This window comes from Aptenodytes patagonicus, chromosome 5 (assembly GCF_965638725.1).
Source record: "Aptenodytes patagonicus chromosome 5, bAptPat1.pri.cur, whole genome shotgun sequence".
Lineage (NCBI taxonomy): Eukaryota > Metazoa > Chordata > Aves > Sphenisciformes > Spheniscidae > Aptenodytes > Aptenodytes patagonicus.
In genome coordinates, this window is record NC_134953.1 from 37892048 (window position 1) to 37915043 (window position 22996).

A 22996-nucleotide genomic window follows, 5' to 3' on the forward strand; every position below is an offset into this window, starting at 1 on the left:
TTTGCAGCCGCAGCGCGTGTTGCTTCAGGCTCCCCTTTTACGAGCGCTCCAGGCGGCAGAGGGGCGGAGGTGCCCGGCCGCGGCGGGGCCTCTGCCGCCCTTTCTGCCTTGTCGCACCGTGGCCGGTTCTGCTGGCAGGCCGCCGGCATAAGGGCGGTGCTGCGCATGCGCGGCGGAGGGCGGTCGGTCGCCGCGCGATGACGCGCGAGCCCCGCGCCGCCGCTGCCCTTCGCTGCCGATGAGGCGGTGCGCGTGGCCGCTGCTGCGGCTCCCGTCGCGCGCGGGGCTCGTCCTCCGCCATGGGGGGGCCGCTGTCGCCCGGCTGCGCCCCGCCGCCGCCTCATCTTCCTCTTCCTCCTCAGTTGGCGGGGACGGCAGCTCCCGGGCCCCCGACACGTCTCTCTTCGTTCCCGTGCCGCTGAAGCCCGTGGGCGACGCGGCCGGGGAAGACGTGGGCGCCGAGCTCACGCGGCCCCTCGACAAGGGTGAGTGCGGGCGTCCGTGAGGCGGTGGCGGCCGTTAGGCAGGGACCGTGAGGCGGCGGGGGCCTTGCCCGCGCTCTTCCCGCCAGGACCGGAGGCGTGCTGCCCCTCTGCGCCTGCCTGCAGGGCTGGGTCCCTCGGGCCGCGGCAGCTAGGTCGCCGTGAGGGCTGAGAGGAGTTGGCGGGCCCCGCCGGGCGGCCTTCTGAGCCCTGTGGGCGGCCTTTGTCTGGCCTCCCCTGCGGGGTCCGCCGCTCCTTTCGGGTTGTTTCCTGGGTTTTTATCTCTTGAGAGCAGGGAGTCTTTCCTTGCGGCTTGTCTGACCGGTGTAGCTGCTCGTGCCCGCGAAGGTGAAAGTGGGATAAAAGCTGTCAGGTGAGGTAATACGACCGATAGTGAGGTTTTTACCAAGGCCCACTAGGCGTGCCTTGTGTGGAGGAAAAATCTGTTGGCCTAGTTCCTCCACTCCCTGTTTCGACGCAGTCAGGATAAAGGTGCTTGGCACGGGGGGCAGGTCCCACAGCTAAACTGAAATCTTGTGGCATTCTGAAACTGTAACTGTATCTGAACTTAGAAGTCATAGTTTTCTCAAATATTGGTGTTATAGACAGATCATTGTCTGTGTGTGAATGTGCCTAGATCAAAATCAGGCAAAGCATTCAGTATTTCTAGTTATTGGCCATCAGTGTTAAAACTTAAGTTTAACTTTTAGTTAGAACAGTGCAGTCTGTTTGTGTATTCTTGGGTTTGCACATCTTGAAGTATGAGCAAGTAAATGTTGAGTGTAGGTTTCTGTGTATCAACTGGGAAAGCTGTGTCAAGAACTGTCTGCTTCAGTGCCCTCTGTTACGAGAGCTGCTGAGTATGTCAGAAGCAGAATAGGAGTTTGAACTTCAGTCTTGAAGTAAAAGAACATCTTTCTCAATGTTTTATGTTTCTCTTTTATGTATCTGCTACGCATATATCCTGTCACTTTACTTGACACATTAATTTTTTTGAAATTTAAGTGGAAACAGGGAAGAAATTGTGTTGTTCACCTTTAGATGGTCTACACTTCTGTTCTTTGATGTCTTTATATGTAATTATATCTCAAGAACCATTGAGTGAGTTGTAACTCCTTTTTCAGTGTTTAATTACAAACCATACATCCTGTTCATTCTTCATCTGTGTTCAGTCTTCTGCTCAGGAATGGTCTTATTTTATCTAGCTGTGCCAGAACCCTATATTTAAAGACTCGATAAATAAGAAAGAAGTTCTTGCTCCTTTTGATGTTTGGTGATTCCAAAGCATTGAGGGTATAAGTGGAAACTTTTTTCTTTATATGTTCTCCTAATGAAGTGTTCTGATGGCATATTATTTGTATTAACCCTAGGTACAGGAAACATGGGAAAATGATCTTAACTTGTTCAGAGCCCTTGAGAAAAGAATAGCTGGCCCTGACAGCTAAAAAGCCTAGTTAGGAGGAAAAATTCTGAACAGCTGTAATGCAAAAAATCTGTGTTGTTTTCAGACTTGTCTTTGAGTGTCAGCTTAAATTAGTAGTGCATTCCTCAGATGCCAATAAATATGAATGGTGGCATCTTACTTGTACATTACTCGTTGTCTTGTTTATTAGATAAGCGGTTATGTTAGATTTCTTCAAAGTTACAACTAAAATGCTCTGGGAAAATAAATATAGATTGTTTGGTCTCTGCTAAATTGTTGAGAGAGAACAGATTGGCTAAAATTATTCATGTTCCCATAGGCGAAAATTAACAACTTCAAACAGCCTGAAGTTCTTTCATGCAAGGCTTGCAAGGAATACCAGCCAGGTGACCAGTATGGTGCTAGTCTGGCTTGTTGGCCTGTAGTGCTGTCAGTAATTTTGTATTTTGAAATCCATCAATAATGTTAAAGAGGAAACTGAATAAGACCTTCCTTAGCAAATATCATCCATTCTTTTTTATGAAACAAATAGTCTTCCTTTGCTTCCCCGCCTCAGATTCTGACCACACACAGTATCATGCATCTGGTTTTTTTTTATATTTTGAATGAAGATACTCTGTCAGATTCTACTGTCAAATGCTGAACTAGATTCAGTAAAGAAAAATTTATATTTACAGGCTTTCTGACTACAGCTTGTGAAGAAACTTTGTTACTTACAGTGTGCATAATTCCAGCGTGAATCACCTTGTTAGCTTGTTACTTGCTGAAGTGAGACAGTGCTTGTAGTTTTCACACTAGTCAAACACTGTCAGCGTAACAGAAGCCTTTTTAGAAGCTTACTTTTGCAAAACCTTTATAACAAATCTGCCGCTTAATGGCATGTAGTGGAATTCATTCACGGCTGCATCTGTTATCTGTGACTTCATAGGAAGTGGATCCTTAGGAGTGATGATGTATGCTTTCAATTTTGGTGCATCAAGTAGGTTACAGTTAGAAGGAGCTTTGCTATTGAGCTTTTCTTACAGATATTATGGCAGAATATGTCTTTCTGTAGCCTTTCATTACTTTTACATTAGTAATGTTTCTGATATATTTGTGTGATGGTGATGTCCTTGTGAAAAGCCCGAATGCACAGTGTTACGGGCAACAATAGAACAATATGAAATTACTGTATGACGGGATGATTTAAGATCTAAGTAGGTGTTTGCTAACCCCCTTATATGATTGCCTCATCGAACAAGCTAATTTTTGAGTGACTAGGTAATACACGAGCACATTATAGTGAAATATCTAAGGAGCAGTTATGTGAAAAAAAAAGAAAAATAGAAACATCTTAAAATTAGATAGGAGGGTGAAAGGGACACAAGGTCTGCTCAGGCATGTAGTATCAAAAGAAAGGTGTGTAAAGAGCAATGAGAGAAGATGTTGTGAAGGTAAGTGATCTGCTGTCAGTACAGAGGTTGAAAGATTGGTACCTGGCTTCATGATCTTCAGTATCAGACCTGAATGTTGCCAAGTCAGTGGGCAGCACAAATTAGGTTTGGTCTGAATGTGGGCCTCCTGGCATGGAGATGATACATTAACAATTTTTAAATAAATGTAAACAGAAAAATCTACTGTATGAAAGATCAGCACTGTGTGCCCTGTGGCTTCACAGAATCCTTGATACGGTTGTTGATTTGGAACCCTAATGCTCAGCTGTCATATTGAATGTCAATTCTGTGGCTTCGATTGTCAGACCACGGGGCTCTGCTTGCTGGTGAGAAATGTAAGCTAGGAAAGACGAGATTGTCAGCAATTCATGCATCGGAAACAGGGGGTGCCTGAACAAGTGGATTAGTTAAATGCACAAGGCCACTTGGACTGGACAATAGAAGTCTAATAGTTCTGGAGGAATTTTAAAATAAAGCAGTTCAGCTGCCCCAGTGGTAGCATACAGGCTTACTGAAATGGACTGTTGTTGTCTCAGATGCAGGAAAATGACTGAAAAGTCTTCCTGCAAATAGGGCTGAAACATCTAAATGAACCTGATACATTGGAGGCTAACTGCATAATTTCTGAACTTAACCGCAGAGTCAGGCCATCTTTTTACACAGAACCTTAAAAAATGCTGCTGAGAAGTCAAAGTAATTGAGAAGTAAGAGCTAAAATACTGTTCTAGAATGAGGAAATGGTAAAGAAAGGGAAATCTTAAAAGAGCAGTGAATGGTAAAAAGGGTAATGGTAGAGGGAGGGCACAGATCTCCTGAGTATGTACCCTGATTGCTAGCTGTTTCTGTAGAAATAGTACTATGAGCAGTTGGATTAAGCTAATGTGGGCATGTCTAGTTGGACTGCAATGCCAGCTTTGTTTTGTTTTGATATACCTTACTGTTAAGACAAGTATTAGGAAGGATTGTGACCTTGGATGTTGAGGGTTGTGATGGTCCCAATGTCATGTTGCCTTGGATAGTAACAAATGTTCTGGCATTGACCTTTTAATCTTGTAGTAAGGCCAGTTAGGTTGTGAATTTAGATGCATGGCTGATGATGGTGTTAACTGTTATAATTTCTTATGGAAGCTCTGAAGAGAATTTAGCCCTGTGCTTTCTTTTAATGTGGTGTTTTCCAATCTGTCTTCGATGTCCGGGCCCTTAAACATTTTCTGATGAGAGTATGGATGCCTGTGTAGTAAATGTAAGCCTGCTGACAATCTTGCTTAGTTACCTTTGTGGACATTTCAGACTGTAAGTTAGTCTGTTAATAGACTACAGTAACCATGCACAGGGTATGGGATATAGCCACTGCTCTCGTGCTTCTGGCTTTGCCTGCAGTTGAACTTTGCCATATTCTTGTCACCTGATGATTTTCATTACGCAAAGTGGGTTATCTCTGTTCTAGAGTATAGTTTTTTAGAAAGAGAGGCAAGGATGATCTCATGGGAAGCTTTCCATGTCGTGGCAGAGACTTCAAAGAATTATGGAGTTAATTGTGGAGAGTAGAGCTTGGCAGTGTTGTGTTCAGTGACTTGTGCTGGCAGACCAGTGGTGTGCTGCATTATGTATCAGTCCTAGCATTTTATAATACAGGGTTTGTAGACTTGAATTTTGAGAATAACATAAGTTTGTGGATAGGTGCTCATGATACTTGCTAGGTTGGTGTGAATTTCTGATCTGCTATGGATGGGGAGTGGACACAATTTTGCCATTGTGATTTAACTATCATTTAATAAACTAAATTCAGAGTGTACATTAGTAAATACAGTTTTGTTGCAACTCTGAACTTGCCTTTCAGGGGAGGGAAAGCATTTATTAGTAACTTTATAATAAGAGATTTTATACAAACAAATCTGAGTAATTTGTCATATATATAAAGAAAGTCTGTTAAGTTTCCTCCTCTCCTCCTTTATTTAACCTGAGAAATAGGAAGAACACTGCATCTGGTTTGCCTGATCTCTCTGGAGAGTGTGTCTTGGAAGCAGTGTGGAGGGAAGAAGGTCTCTCAGGATTTTTAGTAAAAGCTGTCACGGAGTGGTTTAAGCAGATTTACTTTTCACATTAAAACCTGCTGTTTCCTGATAGATGCTGATAAAAAGCAAACAAAAAACACCCCAAAATTGTAATTAGTTTGTTCCATAACATGTTGGCTGCAGGTTCCCACCTTTATGCTTTCCTATCAAGTACCAGGGAGAGCATCTCTCATACTGACCTCATCTTCATGGCAGTTCTTACTCTGCTGCGGTTTAAGATTGTCCTTTTCCACAATAGGCTCAATCGTTGATTGTGTTTAATTTAGGGAGAAATCATTTGAGTCTCTTCAGCATGGCAAAGGCTCCCTCTCTCCAAAGTAATGAGACTATGAGCCATGATCTTCGCGTCAGCAGAATTGATTTAATTTTGAGCAAACTAAAAAAATGTTACTTTCTTTCTGCAGGTGAAGTTCTAAAAAACTTAAATAAGTTCTACAAAAGAAAAGAAATCCAAAGACTAGGAGCAGAAAATGGTTTAGATGGTAAGAAAATGTTCTAAGGTTTTTTTTTTTTAATGTGAAATCTGTTTTTATTTGGATATGGTATTAGGTAGATCTGATCTTTTATGGGTCCCACGACACTGCTTGTTTAGGTTGTCTCTGTCACTCAGTTCAAATAACCTTTATATTTACTTGTAGTATCTCATGTTAAGGTATGGTTTTTAATGGCCTACTTCAGTGTTTTGTTGGGTGTTTACAGATATGGTTTTGTGATCCCAGTCACGTTCACTTTGTTCCTTTTTTTTGCAGCTCGCCTGTTTCACCAAGCGTTTATAAGCTTTAGGAAGTATATCATGGAATCCAGTTCTGTGAGTGCTGATTTGCATATTATTCTCAATGATATATGCTGTGGTGCAGGCAAGTATCTGGAGTGCTTGTAAAATAAAATACGCATTTTTTTTCTTGTTTTTGACTTGTATGCTTACCTGTGTACCTGCAGACCCCCCCTACTATGCTGTAAAAGAGGTTCAAAATCACTGCTTCCCTGTCAGAAACATTTGTGCCCATCCTATGGAGCGTTCTGTCCTTAAATCTTCTGAAGTGGAAACAAAAGAGGTGGAGGTCTTAGCAAGAAGCAGCCTGTTGTTTTATAGCATCTGCTCATTGCTGAAATGAGAACAGTACTGTTCCATTTATTCCTCTTTTAAAAATTCAGTAGTCACTAGGGGGCACTTTGAGAGCTTTCTCCTGGCCAGGTGGCTTTAAGTACTTGGGACTACAGCTCTGTGACTATGCTTTGTTTCCGTGTGGCACTAATAGAAGTGAGTGTTGTTTGCTTGCTTAGTGCATTGTGTGTTGTAATCAACGGCACTTAACTAAGAGGTGATGCTAGCTGGTAGCATCAGAAACAGCCTTCTCCACAGTTTGAGCTGCAGAACTTTGGCGTAGTATATGTGTTGTTAATGATGGTAATTTAAAGGTTACAGTGACCATTAGTTTTGTCTTAAAATGTAAATGTGTAGATTGTAAATGTTTACTGTCTTAGGAGATTTAAAGTGTCTTTTTATATTAGTTGTGCATAAAATCTTCCACATGATTTCCTCACTTCTGCTCCTTATTTACTTATGTATGAGCATTGTTTATGAATGCCTTAAAACTCACGTATATAGGAGTGTAAAGGGTTGTTTATTGTGGCAGTTTTGAAGTTTTTTAGTTGAGTTTTGCTTGTCCAAAGATGATAATTGAAAATACTACAGTTTTTACGTTCTTTAAATTTTTCACAATAATTTTGATTCATTGAATACTAATTCTCAAAAAAAACCCCAAACCAAACCAAAAAACCCCCACTGCTTTTTTTTGTGTGTGTGTTTGATAATAACTGTTTTTTAGATCCAGATAGTTCTTTGAAATTCTATGAGAGCTGGACAATTGGAGTGTGACCTGAAATGAGACCTTTAAGGCCACATGTCTACTCTGCAAATGTTCAGAAGAGTGAACCTGCATGTCTCTTCTGAGTTGATTTTCCTATTTTTGTTTTCTCACCTAGGGATTGGAGACTCACATTTCTGAACCAGCATCCCCCGTCTTAGTAGCTTAGGGAAGCTGCAAGCTATTCTGTTTTTCTCTGTTTATTCATAAAGTAATTTTAGAAGCTTTTATTTTATTTTATTCCAAGGCAGCACATTAATTTAGGAAGAAAAGGCTAAAATCTTCTTAGGACAGAAAAACTATTTCTCATTCAGCTTTTCCATAGCTTCTCATTTAGAAGTTCTCTAGACATGTAGGCTAACCAGAGTGAATATACTGAAATAAGATTTTTTTTTTTCATACTATTGTATTTGCATTATGTTGCTTAATGAGTCCATGTACTCATGTTAGTTTACCTTTCTGCCATTGGGATAATTATTGAACTTTGTAGAGAGCCAGAAGTTGAAAGAATTACGTAAGTGTGTGGTGGAAGTAGTAGACTTTTTTTTTTTTTTTAAAAAAGTTTATTATGAAGATACACACCTTCAGACAAGCATGCAAACTTTCTTAAAAGGATTTGTCTTCTAGGTCATGTGGATGATCTCTTCCCATTTTTCCTGAGGCATGCAAAGCAGATCTTTCCGATGCTGGACTGTATGGATGATCTGCGCAAGATCAGTGATTTAAGATTGCCGCCCAACTGGTCAGTGTGTTTAAGTGGTTGCAGTGTTTTCTTTTCTTAGTGTCATAGAATTTCATAGTCTGTGGACTTAAGCTTTATGATGTATAATTGTACTATATTTTCAGTTCGATTTCTCTGTTTTTACAATAATTTGTGTCAGGAACTCTTATCTTTGTTACAAGATATATTGCAATCAATTAAAAGGAAAATAAGATTATATCAGCTATGAAAGTTGCTGAGTTGGTATTGCCTTTCCAGAAAGCTGTCTTCTGGCTGTATCTGTTTGGGAGGTAGCACGCCAGAACATTAAAATGTTAATATACCCAAGGAGAGAGACCACAGTAATGAGAATTATTTTGAAGGCATCGTGTGAATTCCACTCTAAATCTTTGAAAGCATTGTATCATTTAGAAGATGAATGTATAAGACATAGTAACCTCTTTATACTGTCTCTATTTAAGAACTTGATCTTTCAACACACATTAAAAAGTCTATTAATAAGTAAGTGTTTAAGCTAATTTGCAGTTTCCCCTGAATCAGTATCCAGAACACCAGATAAATGTTCAACAGATCTGCTTTTCTGTGTATGTTTTAGGTATCCAGATGCCAGGGCTATTCAGAGAAAGATAATATTCCATGCTGGTCCTACAAACAGTGGAAAAACTTACCATGCTATTCAGAGATTTTTGTCAGCAAAATCTGGAATATACTGTGGTCCACTAAAACTTCTGGCTCATGAGATCTTCCAAAAGAGTAATGATGCTGTCAGTATATTACTTACCTACATCCTTAGTACTGGAACAGTCTCATGAATGCATGTTTGTAAAGTACTGTGGTTGCTTAAGGTAGTCCGTGAAGCAGTGTGCTTGAATGGGTGCCTTTGCTTTGCAGTAGTGTCAGCTCATGTGAATACCAGTTGTGCATTTCTGCCTTAGGTGTGCAGAATGGAACATCATTTCCCCAAATGGAACATCACTTTCCCCAAAGCACATGCTGTGCAATCATCCCTGTAACCTGCCTCCATTTTCCTGTAATTTTTCCCTCCCTGGGTTTAGCCAGGTTCTACTATTAGCTTTTTCATTATGGAAACCATGGCTTCTTTTGCCCCTGACCTTTATTTTAGCTTGTACAGAAGAAATTACCCTTGCTTAACTCCCCTCAGCCTTCTGCTTCAATGTTTAAATATATGTCACTCAACCACCTAATAAAAAGTTCTGCAGCTTCAGATGTGTTGAGTTGGAGTGCCCTGTATCAGGTCCCTAGAGGAAGCTTTCATTAGTACTTTTTTTTTATTGCTTCCAGCATCTTTCTGAAGGCTCCTCACCAGTGTGTTTCCAGCTGCGCAGAACCACACCAGTTCTGAAGCATTACAATAACATATCACATGTTAATGCAGCATAGTGTGTAGGTATGGTAGGGTTTACCAAATGATCTTGTGATTTCTCTTTTTTTGATGTCTATGATTTAGAATTTGTAACTCCTATTATTGGTTTATCAGAGCAACACCTAAGAAAGATTGTCTTGTCCTAGGAGATATCTGTAACGTGTACTGTGTAGTGAATGTGGATACCATGTAGTGATGTTCCTTGTTAGTAGAGTTACTGCACTGTTTTCCCATGTGTTTAGTGTGTGTGAAGGCTTTTCACTTGGCAGCTCATGGATCATATGTAGCCCTTGAGGCTTAAACAGGGCTTCCTGCATGGCTCTACAAGTCAGGTGGGTATGGAAGGAGCAGCCATCTGCCTGAGATTCAGCAAGCGTAGAGCTGACAGAGGGTGGTGGCCCCTGCTGTCTCTCACAGCTAGTCCTCATGAACTCTTGCTGTGTGAGTATAAGGCAGCAGGTGAGACACCCAACAGGGCAATCACCAAATGAACTGGAGGAGGCTGGAGCTTGCAAGGCTCTTTCACTGCTGGGCCTTGCTTTATGAGTCCCTTGTACTACAGCTTTTCTGACAGTTCTTTTGTTGCAGATGTGACAGCTCTGAAATGCTCAGAGGAAGATGTAATCTCCTGCAGGAGTAGGGGAGGGCATCTAATTACAGATACTACCTCTTCATTATACCCTTCAGTCTGATAGGACTTAAATACAGGGCCCAAGTCTCAAAAGGCTGAGTAGTTATTTTCTGGATAGCTTCCATTACACTGTCTTAGAAGCTACTTTAAGAAACTGATTTTTTTTTTCCCCTTTGGAAAGGGGATTCTGTTATATTAAAGAAACTTAACGTGAGTTTTCTGAATTCCTTTAGAATGTGCCATGTGACTTGGTGACAGGAGAAGAGCGTGTGTATGCCAATGAAGATGCCAGACAAGCTCCTCATATTGCTTGTACCATTGAAATGTGCAGCACTAATACGCCTTGTATGTACACATAATTGTTTCAGTCATATCTATGGTATCTTTATGTGTATTATTGCTTGGACTTTGAAGTAGCTGAGCTATTCCTTTTCACTCTTATTTGAACAATTTCTGAACTACGTTAGAGCAGTTAATAAAACCTGGATCATCTCAGAATAGCTTTGTGGTGGTAGAGGATTAACTTGATTTGAGCAACCTTTTTTAGAAAACCTTCGAGTTCCTTCCTGTGTTGTATTGCTGTTCTAGATGCTCTTCCTTGGTGCATCATATTTTTCATTTTTGTTTTAAGATGAAGTTGCTGTGATTGATGAAATTCAGATGATCAGAGATCCTGCCAGAGGGTGGGCTTGGACAAGAGCCCTTCTAGGTAAGCTTGTTTGTGTTGACAATGAATGAATTTAATGTGACTATAAATGGCACATTGAATTCAAGCTTAGCAGTCAGTATATTCATAAGTGGTTACAATATGTGATGCAAAATAAAAGCGAGTATTGTTTCTTCATATGTCTTGAAGACAACTTCCTGACACAGCTGGTAAGTGAGCCTACCAGGGGAGGTGCCTCGCTTGACCTGCTGTTTACCAACAGAGAAGGACTGGTGGGAGATGTGGTGGTCGGAGGCCGTCTTGGGCTTAGCGACCATGAAATGATAGAATTCTCGCTTCTTGGTGAAGTAAGGAGGGGGGGGCAGCAAAACCACAACCATGGACTTCCGGAGGGCGGACTTTGGCCTGTTCAGGACGGTGGTTGAGAGAGTCCCTTGGGAGACGGTCCTGAAGGGCAAAGGGGTCCAGGAAGGCTGGACGATCTTCAAGAAGGAAGTCTTAAAGGCGCAGGAGCAGGCTGTCCCTGTACGCCGTAAGAAGAATGGGCGGGGAAGACGACCGGCCTGGCTGAACGGGGAGCTCTTGCTGGGACTCAGGAAAAAAAGGAGAGTTTACCGCTTGTGGAAGAAGGGGCAGGCGACTCAAGAAGAGTACAGGGATCTCGTTAGGTCGTGCAGAGAAGAAATGAGAAAGGCAAAAGCCCAGCTAGAACGCAATCTGGCCGCTGTCGTTAAAGACAACAAAAAAAGTTTTTACAAATATATTAATGACAAGAAGAGAGCCAAGGAGAATCTCCATCCTTTATTGGATGCAGGGGGGAACATTGTCACTGAGGATGAGGAAAAGGCTGAGGTACTCAATGCCTTCTTTGCCTCAGTCTTTAACAGGCAGAGCAGTTATCCTCAGGGTACTCGGCCCCCCGAGCTGGAAGACAGGGACGGCGAGCAGGATGAACCCCCCGTAATCCAAGAGGAAGCAGTCAATGACCTGCTATGCCACCTGGACGCTCACAAGTCTATGGGGCTGGATGGGATCCACCCGAGAGTGCTGAGGGAGCTGGCGGAGGTGCTCGCCAAGCCGCTCTCCATCATTTATCAGCAGTCCTGGTTAACGGGGGAGGTCCCGGATGACTGGAGGCTTGCCAATGTGACGCCCATCTACAAGAAGGGCTGGAAACAGGATCCGGGGAACTACAGGCCTGTCAGCCTGACCTCGGTGCCGGGGAAGATTATGGAGCGGTTCATCTTGAGGGTGCTCACAAGGCATGAGCGGGACAACCAGGGGATCCGGCCTAGCCAGCACGGATTCATGAAAGGCAGGTCCTGCTTGACCAACCTGATCTCCTTCTATGACCAGGTGACCCGCCTAGTGGATGAGGGAAAGGCTGTGGATGTGGTCTACCTGGACTTCAGCAAGGCCTTTGACACTGTCTCCCACAGCATTCTCCTAGAGAAGCTGGCGACTCACGGCTTAGACAGGTGGACTCTGCGCTGGGTCAAAAACTGGCTGGACGGCCAGGCCCAGAGAGTTGTGGTGAATGGAGTTAAATCCAGTTGGCGGCCGGTCATGAGCGGTGTTCCCCAGGGCTCAGTACTGGGGCCGGTCTTGTTTAATATCTTTATTGATGATCTGGATGAGGGGATTGAGTGCACCCTCAGTAAGTTTGGAGATGACACCAAGCTGGGCGGGAGTGTTGATCTGCTCGAGGGTAGGAAGGCTCTGCAGAGGGACCTGGACAGGCTGGATCGATGGGCCCAGGCCAACTGTATGAGGTTCAACAAGGCCAAGTGCTGGGTCCTGCACTTTGGTCACAACAACCCCATGCAGCGCTACAGGCTTGGGGAAGAGTGGCTGGAAAGCTGCCTGTTGGAAAAGGACCTGGGGGTGTTGGTCGACAGCCGGCTGAACATGAGCCGGCAGTGTGCCCAGGCGGCCAAGGCGGCCAATGGCATCCTGGCCTGTATCAGAAATAGTGTGGCCAGCAGGAGTAGGGAAGTGATCGTGCCCCTGTACTCGGCCCTGGTGAGGCCGCACCTCGAATACTGTGTTCAGTTTTGGGCCCCTCACTACAAGAAGGACGTCGAGGTGCTGGAGCGTGTCCAGAGAAGGGCAACGAGGCTGGTGAGGGGTCTGGAGAACAAGTCTTATGAGGAGCGGCTGAGGGAACTGGGACTGTTCAGCCTGGAGAAAAGGAGGCTGAGGGGAGACCTCATCGCTCTCTACAACTACCTGAAAGGAGGTTGTAGCGAGGTGGGTGTTGGTCTTTTCTCCGAAGTAACAAGTGATAGGACGAGAGGAAATGGCCTCAAGTTGCGCCAGGGGAGGTTTAGATTGGATGTAAGGAAAAATTTATTTCCTGAAAGAGTGGTGAAACATTGGAAGAGGCTGCCCAGGGAAGTGGTTGAGTCCCCATCCCTGGAGGTATTTAAAAGACGTGTAGATGAGTCTCTTAGGGACATGGTTTAGTGGGCATGGTGGTGTTGGGTTGACGGTTGGACTTGATGATCTTAGAGGTCTTTTCCAACCTTAATGATTCTATGATTCTATGATTCTCACAGCAAGTTAGAGAGAGATACTCTGCCTCAAAGGATTTGTCTGTATGGCAGCAAGTTACCTGTCATGTTTTACTTAATGAATGTTTTTTAAAAATTTTATTCTCTAAGTTATACAGATGCCTCTTTTAGTTTTGATTCCTTGGATAATACAGAGTCTTTGTGTTGTAACACCGTGCTGTCCTTTTACATTGATTATTTTCTAGAAGTATGCTTTTTTTGTTCAATTAAAACAACACAATTTTTCAGAGGTTTCGTTATGAAGAGATACTGTTAAGTGTATGGCAACGTGGCGAACTTTAAATATTTTGTAGTGTTAATTTCAAATGGCTCATTTATAGAGCTGCATTGATCTGTTAAATTCTTTGAAGAATGCTTCTTTTGATAATTTTGTAATTTTTCAAGAGGAATTTTTGAAACTCATTTTTCCTCAGGTTTTGAACAGAAATTTGGAATCTGGTTTCCCCCCACCCTTCCCTTCACTGCTTTTGATGATAAGTTTAACAGGATGATTTGTCACACTTCCCCTACCTCCTATTTTTTTCCCTTTTTCTATTCTGACTGCATTAGAGATGTATTCATAATTTTAGAAAGTCATGCAGAAAATAAAGCTCTTCAGTTCTGCTGTGGTTTGGGAGTTAGTAAAACATTAGTAGTAAATAAAACATACTCAAAGCTTTGCTCCATTTGTTCAGTGGTTGAGGGTACCTCTTGTTTTGGCTGAGAGGGTGCAACAAGGTATTAGCTGCTCTGATTATCATACTAATGGATTTCCAAGCATCACTTGCTGATATGAGATCAAGAGCAGCTCTAAGGAAGTAGCATATTGTGGGAGAGGCTTTAGGTACTGATTTGGGATGTCGAAGGAGGTGAAATACAGCCCTCATTGATGTGTTTAACAAGCAAAATGTAGTTTTTAGGTAATGTAAAAGTCAGCTAAAGCTACTGTTGTCTCTAAATATGTAACATTTTGCATTTTATTTCATTGGGTCTTGTTCAGGACTCTGTGCGGAAGAAATCCACGTTTGTGGAGAAGCTGCTGCTATTGACTTGGTGACAGAGCTCATGTACACTACAGGGGAGGAAATTGAAGTAAGCTTTTAATTCTGTAAAGTTATGGACAGAACATCAGGTCCTTCTTGCTGGAAAACAGGCCAAAATTTAGGGTCTTTTGGGGGTATCACTGATGAAAGTTATTCTTGCAGGAATTCTTGTTAAAATGTTTCTCAATTCCGGTAAACCAAAGGAGATGTTGCAAACTTGTTTAGTGTTTGTTTGTTTTTTTTTTTTTTCCCCATAGTGGTATTGTTTTGCTTAAAGAAGATAAGTGCTTTGCTGAGTTCCCCTCAGGGAATGCTACAGCTGTTTAGGGGCTTTCTTTACAGTTCTGTTCTTCCTGGATGGCACAGTGCCCGCAAGTTTGTTGAGGTTACTGGATCTGTTGATAATTATTCTCCATACGATGAGGAAAGGAGTTAAAAGAGCTAACACCTACAGAAGAAAGTGACTGAAAGATCTCTGAAACCCAGCTTTACTGTCATAATATTTTTTTTTTCTTGGGACGATTCCTTTGTGAAGAGTATTTAAAAACATAAAATTTAGTCCTAAGAAAGTCCAGCCTGCGTGATTTCCTGGTGAATTAGCTCTAGCTTTATATATCTGTGTGTGGTGGGGCATGTAATTCTGAAAGGGGACCAGCTACAGCATTCAGATGACTGAGTGAAAACAGACTCTCATTGATAGAATTGCTACATAGCCTGCATACTTCTTTTCTTGAATCTAGTTTACATGTAAAAATATATAGTTCTTCTGTTTCTTGAAAAGGCCGTATAGTTCTCAGCTTGGGAAGTGCTGCAAGTATGCAAGTGCATAAGGTGTATGTAACCTTCTCCCCAGTAATTATCCCTTCAGGACTGTGAGAGGTCCCTCAGTGTTACAATCAATTGTGATAATAACCATGCTGGCTGATATTCCACAGGAATTTTTCATTTACAAACATATTATCTTTGACAACTCCTTTGATTCTAGGTCCGAAACTACAAGAGACTCACTCCTCTTACTGTGCTGGATTATGCCTTAGAATCTTTAGATAACCTCCGTCCTGGGGACTGCATTGTCTGTTTCAGTAAGAATGACATTTACTCTATCAGTCGACAGATTGAAGCCAGAGGATTAGAATGTGCTGTCATATATGGCAGTCTGCCACCAGGTAAAGCACTCTTCCTTTTATTTTTAAGGGAACGTTCTGCTTCTTGCTGCTTTCTTAGAAAAACTTTTAAAATGAAGCAGTACAAGTTTTCCTAGTTTTGCACCTCTATATAGTTAGAGAAAGTAATCAACTTTTGTTGACTGGTGTTTTAATCTTGGGATTAGACCTTTATTATGTACTTCATATTGATCTCCAGATAGATGTATAATTGAATGAGGTCTACACACAGCTCTGGGAATGATTTAAATCCCTCCTGCCCCCTTCCCCCAACAACAGCCAAATACCAATTTTTTTTTTTTTCCTCAGCCTATTATAAAGGCATTGGGCTTAATGATACATTGTCTTTGTTTGTAAGAAGAATTTGCTATGTGAAGTGTTTTGTCATTCTGTTTTAGGAACAAAACTTGAACAGGCAAAGAAATTCAATGATCCTGATGATCCATGCAAAATTTTAGTTGCTACAGATGCAATTGGAATGGGACTCAATTTGTAAGTACTTGGAGCAGGTTATGGTATGATTTTTTTTTTTTTTTTTTTTTTTTTTTTTTTGCGGGTGTGATACCTGCATTAATTTCCTCACCTGTTTCTCTCCAGTTTGACTAATTTGGCTAGATATCAGCTATGTCTAGATAACACAGTACATACATTTTAATTCTGAAGTAGTGATCAATTTGATTGGGTAGAACTAAGCTTTAATTTCAAAACTGATTCTAAGAATTAAATGGCTCCCTTGGCCTAATTCTGTGTGATAGTAGGCACTGTTAAGATCCTTTTGATTCACTGGAGTCAGATGTGCTAGGTAGTCAGAGTACCAGTCTCTTGCATTTCTGAGATGTAGAGCAAGTTCATTCCAGTTTCAGATGTATTTTGTTGCTGAAGGCGATGCAGTCACATTGCTATAAACTACTGAGGCAGATGATGATGAATGGATTGGGACCCTATTAGAACGCGACTGATGTCTGTAGGGATGATGATTCTCCTGCAACTAACCAGTAGTCTTATGCTGCCCTACTGAATGTGCTGTGTCCATAAGTAGTATCTGTGGTCCCTTAATTTATAGAGGGGAAAAAAGCTTAAAAAAAAAAAAGAGGCTTTCATTCTTCTGTAGTAGGTTGTATATTGGAAATAATTTGCAAAAAAGGATTCCTCTTTGTTTTTGTTCAAATACTTCAGGTGTATAAAAAGAATAATTTTTAACTCTATAGTAAAGCCAACTATCAATGAGAAGGGAGAAAAGGAAATAGACTCCATTACAACCTCTCAGGCTCTACAAATCGCAGGCAGAGCTGGGCGTTATGGCTCATCCTTCAAACAAGGAGAAGTCACTACAATGCATCATGATGACCTCGTGCAGCTGAAGGAAATTTTGAGTGAGTCTGTGCGCCCTGTGAAGGTGAGGGGCTCAGTACCCAGTTTGTACAGATGGGCTCTGGAGCTGTTTTACTGTGTTCTGATCCCAAATTATTTTTCCTTGTGTCTGTTTACAAATCAGTGATAAAAATGGATTGTGTCATGCCGGAGTGAATTTGAATATATGTTCCATTTGGAGGCTTGCAATATTTCATTTATATTGAAGCTGCTCTTTTAAGAATTAAAAGCTCAAACACAAAAGTTCTTAAGTTCCAGATAAGTGTGCTAAATAAACCAGACTCTGGAGGGTGCTTTGGTTTCTTGCATTTTGTCTTTCTAGATTTTGTTTCTGATGCATTAACTTAAGAACAATATTGAGAATTAATGGAAATTTTTTTCTTTATTTTCCCTTTAGGCAGCTGGCCTACATCCTACTCCTGAGCAGATAGAAATGTTTGCTTATCATCTCCCTGATGCCACTCTATCCAATCTAATTGTAAGAATGATCAAAATACTAGCTTCTGCTTTAAAAATTAAGCATTGCTTATGGTCACTGCTTTTGTACGAACATGCACTTTGGGAACCTAACAGCCAGCCTTGTGTGCATCTTTTATCAGTTGGATTCTTCTCTACCGCAGCAATGACTGCAAATACATTTAGAATGCTTAACTTTACTGTGTTATAATAAACTTGAAAGCTGTTGAAGTGTGTAAATATGTTTATACGTGTTGAAGAGTGTGCAACAACCTTGTCATTTCACCTTCCCTGTATTTTAAATGTAGACTTTTTGGTCTGCAGCTGAAAATGTTAGAGATTGAAATTTTGATAAATTTATGTGAAATAAATTCCTGGGAAACTGGGCTGGTCATGTCAAGTTTCTGCACATCTGAGAGCTACCTGATTTTTTCCTGGTTCTGTGGACTTCATGGTAAAACAGTGTCTGCTTAACTTTGAGAAAACAGATTTTGTGGGATCTACTTGATCTCATCATTAGCTGGATACTAGAATTTTTGGAAGTGCCTAAACCTTTTAAAATAGAAATTAAGCTTCCAATGCTGTATTTAAAAAATAGTATCACAGTTTTTAGTACACTGAGAAATTCTTAGCAGCTTTCACGCATTTAAATGCGTATTATTGTTGTCTGCTGATGTGCTGTTATGTAGCAAAGTGTATGATTTCTATCCTCAAGGTAAAAGATTATACTTGGAGACCTGGGAGACTTAGGCTGGTAGGATGACAGCGCATCTTCAACATTTTACTATTGAGAGTTTCTGGGCTAGCATAGAAGTATTAAGTTTAAAAAACCATGTTGTTATTGATCCCTTAAGTATTCAGTCACATATTTAATTAAGAAGCTCAGTGTTTCTTTAAAGATTTTTTGAAAAAATCTTTCAAAGATTTACACTAGAGAAACAATTTTGGGGCCCATAAAAATTCCCCCTGCAATATGCAGTGGCATCTCCTGTTTCTCCAAACCTTGCCTATGTTTCAGGTATTCTTTGAACTCTTCTATTGCAATACTGTATTTATCTTGTGATTTCTTTCTTCCTAAAATAGATCTATTCCTGACATTGGGCTAAAAATATCTCAATTATTGAATTTTACACTGTAAAGTTAGCTTTTTGGGTCGTGCTAAGTAACAAACCTGGAACAAGTTCTAAACATAGTAGTAACTGGTCCATGTGATGGTGTTCTTTGTAACTAAAATGTACACTTCCAGAACACTGTATTTGTTACTTAGGAGACTAATTGAAAATGTTTAAATAAAGCATAGTGTGTTATGTCTTCTCCTCTGATCCTGTGTTAGAGAATTTAATGAAAATCCTGTTAAAAGAGTAGAGGGAACTCCCCTGCCCCCTTTTTTATTACTGTGGTCAAATTTGATATTTTTCAAGTGTTCTTTCAGTATAACTAGCCTTTGAAACACTAAATCATTTTTTGGTTTGGTAATACAAAGTTTAACAACCCTCTCCTGTAATAACATCCTCTTCATTTGGTTATATTTTCACAGGATATTTTTGTGAGTCTCTCACAAGTTGATGGGCTTTACTTTGTCTGCAATATTGATGACTTTAAATTTCTAGCAGATATGATTCAGCACATTCCACTAAATTTGCGATCACGATATGTCTTCTGCACTGCACCCTTGAACAGAAAAGAGCCTTTTGTGTGTACCACATTGTTGAAGGTCAGTTATTTTTTTCCTCCAAAAAATGTGGTATTTATATTGGAGTAAGTGGGTCTTGGTGCATTGAGACTGTATCTAGCTGCTATATTTATTGTGGGTTTTGTCATTAGATCATTTGAGAGCATTCTTAAAGTGCTCACAGGTAGTGATATAAAATAGCTGGAGAGAGAGAGAGAGATATATATATTTTAAAATTGCATTCTTCACCATTTTTATTGGCCAAAGCTTTTAACTTCTGAGAACTGATTCTCAATTTGTGATGCAAATTAAAATTTGGATAGTTTTTCTGCTGTTTGCCTCGGAGAATCCTACTGCTTGCCTTGCAGGTGATCTTCGAACTGGGAGAGATCAGAATTGTGTTACGTAGTCACTTGTGCACTGTTAAGCTTTGCACTACAGTATGTCTAAAAGTAGTCCTTAAAAACCAAGATAGTGCTGCTTCAAGGTTTTGCTTGTCAACAAAACAAAAGAATGGGATTAAGTGCGATTGCTGATGTTATTATACAGTTAGATAGAATTAAACCCCCAGAAAATACAGTGCTGTAAGTTGCTCTCAGAATTACGTCATTTCACTTTTCAGGCCTGGATGAACTGTTTCCCACTGTGCCCCCAGAGTGATTGAGGGATTTGTAGTCAGCTGATTACCGTTTTTCAGGATTAATAATTTTGTTTGGGACTGTTACTTTGTTAGACAGTATTGCCTTTGTCCCCTTTTAGAGACTCTGTTAAACATTTTTAATAAAATAGTGTAAAAATGAAACTGATGTGGTGCCCTCATGTCACAGATATTAGACCTGTGCTTTTCAAAAATGGCTAATAATGTTCTTTAAAAATTGAGTGATTAATTTAAAGAGGTGAAAAGAAAAATGTGCCTCATTAAGAAAATGCTGAGCATTCAGATGCCAAGTAATGAAGGTGCAGAGGGGCATAACGTGATGTTGGAGGGAGGTAGGCTGTTGTGTATGCCTCTGTGAATTTAAGCCCCATTCCTTGGCAAAAAAAACCCCAAAAACTTCTGATATCAGCCAGTTAGGAAACAGTTATTCCAAGTCATCAGTGTTCCTGAAAATTTTAAATTTAAATCTTATTTGGCTTGTTTATCTCTTAGTAAAAGAGCTGAGATGTCTAGGTTTCAGAAGGGCTGCTTTTTAGTGCGGATTAATCTGGGTTGTGAATAGTGTCTTTCCTAAGTCAGGGAACACATTTAACATTTCTCAATCTGAAACAAGATAATTAACAGAATAGGAGCAGGAGAAGAAAAAAAGACAAAGTCCATCTGCTTTGCTAGATGAAATCATATGCCTTCAGTGTTAGGCTTTTCTGGATAGCTCTATACTTTTGTTGCTTAACTGTGCATGGCCCATGGACAAATTGTGTCAATGAGGCCCTGGAAAGGAGACTGACTCCTGTGTTGAGTAATTAAGTAAAAGAATGTGTGGCATTTGGGCTGTGTAAAAAAAAAAAAAAAAAAAAAAAAAAAAAAAAAGCAGGTATTTTCTGGAGTATTCTGTGTATACAGACTCAAGGGAATTTAACTGATTTGGGATTTCTTCCTTCCTGACTAACTGAGGACTTCACTGAATCTGCTTGCTTTTCAGTTCGCCAGACAGTTCAGTAGAAATGAGCCTCTGACGTTTGACTGGCTCTGTCGGCACACCAAATGGCCATTAGCCGCTCCAAAGAACATCAAAGAACTTGTACACCTTGAAGCTGTTCATGATGTTTTTGACCTCTATCTGTGGTTAAGGTATTGTCTTTCTGCTTGAAAATTATTTTTATTTTTTCCTAATATTTATGACTTACAGTCCTAGAAAAGCAGTGTCTTCAAGCCCGTGTGTATGTGGTGCAGTATGGGCTCCTTGGGCCCTTTAGAGGATCTTGACAAATGCAAATGTAGCTATGTTGTGGGAGCAAGTCATGAGTTCTGCAGAGAACAGTTTGTGACTGACAGAAAGTTAGAAACAAGGTTGATCCTGGACTGGAGCAGCTGAAATGCCACTTAAAATACAGTGGCCTTCCCATGCAACACGTAATAATTTTTTTTTTTACTTTACATAGTACGTATCTCATTTTTGTCCCAGTCAGCAGTCCTTTAGTGAAAAGGTTTAATTGTGTGTTGTTTTGCCTCTTCAGTTACCGCTTCATGGATATGTTCCCTGATGCTGTCCTTGTAAGGGATATTCAGAAAAAACTAGACGACATTATACAAGTTGGTGTCTGCAACATCACAAAGCTGATCCGAGCTTCACAATCTACAGTTGCTCCTGGCACAGCAGAAGTTGTGTCAGAAGACTTTCCTCTTTCAAGGACTAAGAGGGATACCAGGGTGGCTTCAGGCCGTCACGGTGCAAAATCCACAGAGGCACTCTCTATTGCAGTGGAGGTTCCGGGAGAAAGAAGAGCAAAGAACTTGAAAGCCTATCGGTCTGCTACAAGGCAGGAGGATCTGAAAAGCCATGGGCGTGGATCTCTTGCCAACAGATTGCTGCGTGAAGGACTTCTAACACAAGAAATGCTGAGACAGCTGGAGAGTGAATGGCACGATCAGCACAGGAATGGTAGATATGGCCTTGGTTCAAAAAGAGATGATCAGAATAGTTCAAAGGAAACAGGGAAAAAGAAAAAATAGAACCATGTCCTAATTCTGTTTAGTTTTTATTCATAAAATAAAATACTATTTTAATAACTTCTTTGGCATTTCATGTTTACACTGCTGCAGCTCCTTGATGTTTTTCCTTCTCCTGTGACCAGTTACGTGAAGCACTCAGAGAAATGGACTCTTAAAAGCTCAGAGGCCATAAGTTTGTTTTTACCGGTCAGCTGTACACTTTTTCAGTCATGGTGTTCAGCATAAGTGTATGATCTACTGCTATGTGAAAATTTGAACTTGATGTCTTCTCGCAAGATATCCTCACATCATTAATAAACGTCAGATATTTCACTAGTAATGAATTAGCTACTCATTCCATCCCTTCCCAAAGGGCAGAGTTTAACAGATGATGAACAAATAATGAACAACCTGGTGGGAAGTTGGGTCAGAATGGTGATAGGATTCATGCGCCTCTAACCTTTGTGTCCTGTGAAAATGTGGAAGGAGGCGAATGTGTTAATGTGTTGGGGAATGATGAAATTCTGGTCACAGGAATTTTTGAGTAAATTCTAATTCTGTCATCTGAGGGGTAATTACTGAAGCAAAGCAAAATCTGTCCTTGCTCTTCAAATTGTATTCTTTCTCCTAGGAAAAGTTCATCACACCGATTCAGGCAAAGTCTGGGGAGAGAAAAAAAAAAAAAGTTGGATTATGATTTTTGGGGGGAAGGAGGAGATGTTAGAGGCATAGGTATAATTTATTTACTTTTGAGAAATTCAGATGTCTGTTTCTCCTTGACTTTTCTAGTTCAGTTTCATACAAATTATTTTGTCCTGTTGCACTTCATAAATGTTTTTTTGCTTCACATGCCACTTTGTGATATCTGAATTTTGAGAGGAGACATAAAATATTTTACTTAAGCTCACATAACAGCTTATAGTTTAAGTAACAGCTTGTGGGTTGATATTTGTGCCAGTAGTCTTTCCACATACCTATTTTATCGTGGCTATCGTAAACTGGAAAAGTTAGGTGCTTACCACCTGGAGGAAGGTTTAATTTGTTGGAATTAAGTTCTCCAGAAAAGGACTCTTTTTTTCCTGATGCAGTGTCACTGAATAATATTTAAGACAGTGCACCACCAGGCTATGCCTCTTTCATACACATGCACATGCTTTGTCATTTGTTTTTAGTGTGAGCAGCTTTAAGGTATGCTTTTGAGCTCCCAGTAGGGATACTGGAGAGTGGAAAGAATCAGATGCTGAAACTGCTGTGTATTCACAGAAATGGATTTTAGCGCTAGGACATGTTGCTGGGGCTGCCTGAGGAAAATAATGCTGCAGCAACCATATTTCTGGGGCTGGCTGTATACAAGTCTGCAGATCCTGCTTGTGTTAATGTTGGGATGCTTATAAAAGCCAGGTTG

General features: G+C 40.8%; 1 protein-coding gene across 1 annotated transcript; it reads left to right on the top strand.

Moving 5' to 3' along the window:
• Positions 1 to 241: 241 nt before the first annotated feature.
• Positions 242 to 21931, top strand: SUPV3L1 (Suv3 like RNA helicase). Its single transcript, XM_076339400.1, has 15 exons — positions 242 to 485; positions 5818 to 5895; positions 6163 to 6270; positions 7909 to 8023; positions 8598 to 8766; positions 10251 to 10362; positions 10649 to 10726; positions 14237 to 14328; positions 15265 to 15445; positions 15841 to 15934; positions 16619 to 16838; positions 17211 to 17291; positions 18807 to 18983; positions 20582 to 20730; positions 21117 to 21931. Exons 3-15 carry the CDS (start codon positions 6207 to 6209, stop codon positions 21610 to 21612), a joined length of 2028 nt encoding a protein of 675 aa, XP_076195515.1. The 5' UTR covers positions 242 to 485; positions 5818 to 5895; positions 6163 to 6206; the 3' UTR covers positions 21613 to 21931.
• Positions 21932 to 22996: the final 1065 nt, after the last annotated feature.